The sequence below is a fragment of the Dryobates pubescens genome, chromosome 20, assembly GCF_014839835.1.
Source record: "Dryobates pubescens isolate bDryPub1 chromosome 20, bDryPub1.pri, whole genome shotgun sequence".
NCBI classification, from domain to species: Eukaryota; Metazoa; Chordata; class Aves; order Piciformes; family Picidae; genus Dryobates; species Dryobates pubescens.
In genome coordinates, this window is record NC_071631.1 from 3449617 (window position 1) to 3456429 (window position 6813).

Consider the following 6813-nt stretch of genomic DNA (forward strand, 5'->3'; position numbering starts at 1 on the left):
TAGCGTCTGCTCCAGTGGCCCCGGACCCTCCTTCGAAGGCATCAGAGCTTATTTATTGCAGGCTGATCTTTGAGGGCCACCAGGCTGCTGGGGCTGATTATGAACTGCAGTGCCTGCAGCATGGATAAGTAAGGCGGGGGGGGGGGGAGGGGAGGCGGGGAGGGTGGTACACAGGTTGGGCTTGCTGGTTATTTTTTTCCCCATCCCTCCCGTTTGGCACTGAAAGGGCCACCCCAGGAGGATGGAGAGTGGAGATGGGATGACACATGCAGGGTGATTAAAGTCTTTAAGCCTTCAGCCACTTGTCTTGCAGCCCTGACATCACCTGAGGCTTAATCGCTCAGAGAAGTGCTGTCATGTCCTATTGTCGCTGTATTGGGAGCGTGACCTCCTTCCCATTTAGCTGCCATTTCAAAATGATATAACTTGCCAGGGGACAGGCATGACTCAGGAGACTGGTAATAGGATATAAAGACTTTGACCCTAGGGGTTGTCCATTTGAATGCCACCAAGGTCAGTGGCAAAGGCACAGAGGTCATTTGGATGAGGACTCTTTGGCCAAACGACCCAACAGATGCATAAATGGACCCCTTCAGAGGGGCCTGAGGGCTGGATTGGAGCATCCCAGGACCCCACACCCTCCCTGCCTGGGTTTTAGGAGCTTGTGACTGTCCATGGTCCTCTTCAGCTCTTGAGTTTGTACTCTATGTCATCCCTAATCACCACTGCAAGAGCACAGACCGGCAACACTCTTATTTCTGCCCTCCTTGGGGCAAAGTGCCACAAGGCTGTGGTGCTGGTGCTGTGCTGGCTCTTTCCATGTGTGCCAGGAGATGGGAGGTCCCATGGCATTGTGTCCCTGAGCCATCAGCATCTTGAGGACTCTCCACCAGCCTCTTCTGGCCCCCCCCTTGGCAGAGGGGGAGGCCAAAAACAGATGTAGGAGGTCAAAAAAGGTGTGGGAGTCCCCTGAGGAAATCCTCAGTAGGTTTGCAAGTCTCCCAGGGTGTAGGCAGCGTGGAGAGGTGATGGCCACCTACATAGGTCCCAAGATGGGGAAGTAGTTGTGAGCCATGGGCTAGTGGCTAGGGCCAGGGAAGGTTTCAGGAGCCCAGGGAAGATTTCAGGAGCCCAAGAAAGATTTCAGGAGGGCAGAAAACATCTCAGGAGCCCAGGGAAGGTCTCAGGAACCCAGGGAAGGTCTCAGGAGGCCAGGTAGGGTCCCAGGGCACCAGAGCTGACCCAGGCATGCAGCATCCTCTTACACTGCAACGGGGACAGACACTCATGAAACTTTTATGGTGGTTCAGCCAGCCCCCAGCCAGCTCCCAGTGTGTTTAGTTTTCACTAATCTGTCTGGGTTTTGGTAATGATCTGCAAACAGGCTGCCTGCCACCTTCTCTGCATAGCAATGGTGCTGGCTAAAGGGACTGCAGGCCTGGGCAAACAGCACCTCCCTGCTGCTCACCCCAGCTCTGCACCCTCACCCAGGACCTGGTTTCTGTGTTTATCCAGCACCAGTACTAAAATTCCACCCTCCCCAGCAGTGATTCCTGCTGGAGCTGGCAGTTGGACTCAATGATCTTAGAGGCTTTTTCCTACCAAAAGAACCCCCAAGTCCAGGATTCCATAAGCAACAGGCAGAAGGTCTGCTGGGCTTCACATTGGTAAAATCTGCCAAGGAAGGGACCAGGAAGATCTGAAAAGCTCTGATGAGTGTTCTTTTTGTTGGGTTTGTGGCTGTTGCTGTCTTACAAGGTGGGAAAACTCTTGCAATTCCAGAGCCTTAAAGGAAAACCAGCAACAACCCAAGGAAGCTTTTTGCTCTTCTACAGCAGCTTCTGGCTGATGACATCAAAACCCCCTGGTGGGCCAGCTGGAGATGCCCCATGTGGAGCAGGTGACCTCTTTAGAGTGATGGCATCTCTGAGGGCAAGCAGAGGAGCCCTGATGGTCTCACCCATGGCAGGGCATCAGCACAAAGCAGCAGCAGGGCCCTGGAGGGGTGCCAGTCTCGGTGTGTGCAGCACCCTAGGTATGATCCAGGTTTACCTGCCTGCTGAAGAGCTGGCTGTGGGGTTTGATTCATGTCAGGAGCTGGGCTGGTGACTCCTGGATGAATGACGCTATATAAATGCAAAGTGTTATTAATATTTCATCTTGTAGAGAAAATGTACTAATGGGGCTTGTTCCTGGAAGATAAAGTGCTGCCATTACTACACCCCCATGTCCCCAGTACCACCAGGGCTGCCTGGTGTTGGCTGGTTGAGCCTCCAGCACCCAGCTTCTGTCTCTGGGAAACTGAAATTGCCAGCAGGTTTAAGTGGTGGAACATCAGCTCTGGCTGCAGGAGCTTGGTGCCCTCCAGCCCAAGGGCAGAGGAAGGAATGGAATGGAATGGAATGGAATGGAATGGAATGGAATGGAATGGAATGGAATGGAATAGAATAGAATAGAATAGAATAGAATAGAATAGAATAGAATAGAATAGAACTAACCAGGTTGGAAAAGACCTTCAAGTCCAACCTACCACCCAACACCATCTAATCAACTAAACCATGGCACCAAGTGCCTCATCCAGTCTCCTCTTAAACACTTCCAGCTGTGGCTCTTGCTGGCTGGACTCAGCTCTGGCTGCAGGAACTTGGTGCCCTCCAGCCCAAGGGCAGAGGATGTCCCATGAGCTGCTGTGGCTCTAGCTGCCTGGGGTCAGTCCTATCTGCTGCTCAGGAACCTCTTGCCTCTTTCTTCTTCTCACTCTGGTTTTCTCTCTCCCTGTTGATCTTTCTGTTGTGCCCCCATCAGGTATTTGCCAGGCAGATGGGGCTGATCACCTCATCTCAGTGGCACAGTCCCAGCCAGCAGGATGGAGAGAGGGAAGCTGCATGGCCAGTCACAGAAGGGACCTTCAAAAGCCCCTCTGCAGTCAGCAGGGACATCCCCAGCTAGATCAGGCTGCTCAGGGCCCCATCAAGTTTGACCTTGCATGTCCCCAAGGGTGGGACCTCAACCACACCTTTGGGAAACCTTCCCCTCCTGCCATCTAACCAGGGTTTTGGGGACAAAACAGGGTTGCAGTGGCTGCACCCATGCTCCTGGGATGGCCACCAGGGGCTGTGTGTGTACCTGGAGCCTAGCATCACCAGAAACTGCCCATCACACCTGGCAGCTCCCCAAAAGAGGGGATTCTAACCCAGAAAGCAGCAAACCACCAGAGACCTTTTACACACTCACAAGCCTGGGGGCTGACTGAAGCAGGACCCACCCACAGGTGGGTGCTGGTGGGGTGGGTGCTGCTCTGCTTGCTCATGGGGGGACAGAGCCCCTGGGAAGCCCTTTCCTGGCACAGTCACTGCACAGACATGTGGGGGAAGAAAAAAAAGAAGGGCTTGTTTGGTTTCAAACTGCAGAACTCTTCCCTCGAGCCATCCACAAACACTGGTAATTTACTTTACAGCTGTTTAGATTTGTTTCTCTAGCTTTATTTATTTATTTCTGTCTGGAGGGTTTTTTTTAACCCCAGCAGGATTGCAAAGGAAACTTCTGCTTGCTCCTCCAGCTCTACCTGGAATCCCCTTGTTGGATCACCACCCATCTGACCCCCACACACACCCCTGCACCCCTGCTCTCTGCTCAGAGCCTCAAGGTGGGGGTCAGACCTCAAAGAGGGGGTTCTGTGAGCTGGAGGCTCCTGGTGGGAGGGCTCCCGTGATGGGGAAGGGACTTGTTGCAGCTTGCAGGTGATGGGAAGCGCAGGAAAAGTGGTTCATTAACTCTCGGTGAAACGCTCAGCTGCCACCCACTCGTCAGGAGGTGGGGTGGGATGGGATGAAGGCTCCTCTGGAGCTGTTGTCGTGGTGCAAAGTTTGGGTGAAAAGAGATTAGAAAGGGAGGAGCTCGGCTGAGTGGCTCCCAGAGCCTCGGGCAGGGGGCTCCTGAGGCTCCCGGGGCTCCTGAGGCTCCCGGGGCTCCAGCCGCGTCCCCGTTGCAGGTCCAACCACGGGATGATGGGCACAGGGAGGGGCTGGAGAGACCCCAAGCCACGACGGGCACCTTGGCACGCCTGCAACGCCTGAGGGCAGCTGGCCTCAAGCACCCACCCTTGCCCGCGGCAGAGCAGCTGTTGCAGCCCTTTCCTGCACCGCAGCAGGACTGGGCACCTTTCATTCCAGGAAACCTGGCAGCCCACGGGACACGTGGGGACCGACCTGGAACCCCATCCCTTCCTCCTGGGAATCTCCTCCTTGCTCCCAGGGGTGACTCACGTGGTGCCGGCGCTCGGCGAGCAGGCGATGCCTTCCTGCCCTGGGCAAGCACCGACCGGCACCAGCGCCGGGCTCGGCAGCGGGGACATCCCGACGGTAAGTGGCACCCAAACGCTCCTCTGCGGCAGCCCCCACCCCTGCTGAGGTGGGGTTGGGGCCGGGATAGGTGCATCTGCTGCAGGGTGCAGCCCGCAGAACACGGCCCGGTGCCAGGGTGCTGGGCACAGCCGTGGCCGGTGGTGGAATTGTGGATGGGGAAGGAGGAATCGGGGGTTGCAGGCCTGCAGGCTGTGTGTACCACGGGCCAGGGTGTGTGCAGCAGGGCATCCCGCCCCCCCCCACCCCCCCCCCCCGAGAGCTGCCAGCGAGGGACAATCTTCTTATTTCACTGGTAGGTGAAATATATCAGGAGAGTCAGTGCCAAGCACTGCCCTGGCAGCCCTGCTCGGCTGCAGCCCCACTCCAGTTGGGTTTCTGGGCACGGTGCAATCCAGAGCCTGGGTGGGAGCAAGCTGAGGCAAATCTGAGCTGAGGAGAATTGGTTCTTGTAGTTGTCCAGCCCTGGGGCAGCACCTTGGGCTGTACAGCCCCCTCCCCAGCTCACCTGCTGCCTCTGCTCTGGGCTGTGCCATGCCTGGTGTGGGCATGGCATGTAGGCAAATCACAGGTTGGATCCAGGCTCCTCCCACGCTACACAAGTGGGGGAATGGAGGTGCTGGCAGATTCCAGCGAAGGGAGAGGACAGTGCAGTGGAGCCAGATGAGTCATGCCCCAGCTCCTCCTATTTGTCCTCTGCCTGGGCCAGGCCTGGCAACGTGAAGGAAATCAATAACAAATACCTGGGCAGCGAGGCGGGAGCTGGAGTGGGTGGCACAGGTTGGCGAGGGCTGAGCTGTGGAGTGCAGCTGCTTGTGGCTGGAGGATGCTTTGGGCTTCACCGGGTGCCCATGACCCTGCAGAAGGGGACAGTGCTCTGCAGAGACTCCTCAACAGGACCAGGTCTGTGCTGGGGACGTAGCAAGTGTCCTTCTGTGCGCAGGTGAAGGCCAGAGATGGTCTCCAAGGCCACCCAGGCAGGCTTGGTGCTTTGGGTGCTCTGTAGAGGACCTCTGGCTGCTGCTTTGGTCTGCCTCTACCTTCTCTCTCCTCCCAGGCTAGCTAGAGACATCGGGGGACCATGAACTGGGGGGTGTTTGAAGGGCTCCTCAGTGGGGTCAACAAGTACTCCACAGCCTTCGGCCGCATCTGGCTCTCCCTCGTCTTCATCTTCCGCCTGCTGGTCTACGTGGTGGCCACCGAGAAGGTCTGGAGCGACGACCACAAGGACTTCGACTGCAACACGCTGCAGCCAGGCTGCACCAACGTCTGCTTCGACCACTTCTTCCCCGTCTCCCACATCCGCCTCTGGGCCCTGCAGCTCATCCTGGTGACCTGTCCGTCTCTCTTGGTCATCATGCACGTGGCCTACCGGGAGGCCAAGGCGCAGAGGCGCCGCGAAGCCGGCGGGGACAGCTACCGCTGCACCTACCCCCCCGGCAAGAAGCGCGGGGGGCTCTGGTGGACCTACCTGCTCAGCCTCGTCTTCAAGGCCAGCGTGGACGTGGTCTTCCTCTACATCTTCTACCGCTTCTACGAGAACTACAGCCTGCCCCGGCTGGTGAAGTGCGAGCTGCAGCCCTGCCCCAACGTGGTGGACTGCTTCATCTCCCGGCCCACCGAGAAGACCATCTTCACTCTCTTCATGGTGGTCACCACCTGCATCTGCGTGGTGCTCAACCTCGTCGAGGCTGCCTACCTGGTCGGCAAGCGGTGCCGGGAGCGCCTCCTGCTCAGCAGCCACAAGAGCCTCCGGCGCCGCAGCGACCGCGCCGAGCCCGCGGGCACGGACGGGCAGGTTTGCCACGGGGTGGGCTGCAAACCCCTCACGACCTCCATCCCCCTCACGACCTCCATCCCCCTCACAACCTCCATCCCCCTCACGACCTCCAGCCCTGACACGCTGCCTGAGGAGGAGACTCTTTCCTAGAGCCACCTGGGGGAAAGCAGGAGCTGGTTACCTTCATTTGGGCTAAAACTGGGTCCTGTAGGATGTGTGTGGTCCTTGAGAGCTGGCAGGGATGGGCAGCTCTGTTGTGGTGGTGAACTGGCAGCTGTGCCTGGAGGTCAAACCTATCCCAGCTGGGCTGGTTTAGCTGGTCCTGAGGGTATCATTGCAATGAATAAAAATGTTTGTCCCTCAGAGGCGATGACCAAAGCAGTTGTTCTCCTGCTCCTTGGGCACAAAAGGTCCCTTCCAACCCAAAGCATTCTATGACTCTGTGAAGAGAGGAGCAAGGGCTGCATCACCCCTGGAGAAGCATCATTTCCATGGGCAGCTCCATACTGGGTTTGGACCAGCCATGGTGACAAACCACCAACCAGAGTCTCAGGAGTGCTGGAGAGAAGTAACTGACAAAGAGAGCAGCCCCCGGAGCTGGGCATGAGTGATGGCTTTGGCTGAAGCCAGGCAGGTAGCCTTTGGGGTGCATGGGGTGCTAGTATGTTGCAC

The 6813-nt window shown here is 57.3% G+C and overlaps 1 protein-coding gene across 1 annotated transcript; it reads left to right on the top strand.

Moving 5' to 3' along the window:
• Window positions 1-5442: 5442 nt before the first annotated feature.
• Window positions 5443-6320, top strand: LOC104307436 (gap junction beta-5 protein). Its single transcript, XM_009908496.2, has one exon. It carries the CDS (start codon window positions 5443-5445, stop codon window positions 6289-6291), a length of 849 nt encoding a protein of 282 aa, XP_009906798.2. The 3' UTR covers window positions 6292-6320.
• Window positions 6321-6813: the final 493 nt, after the last annotated feature.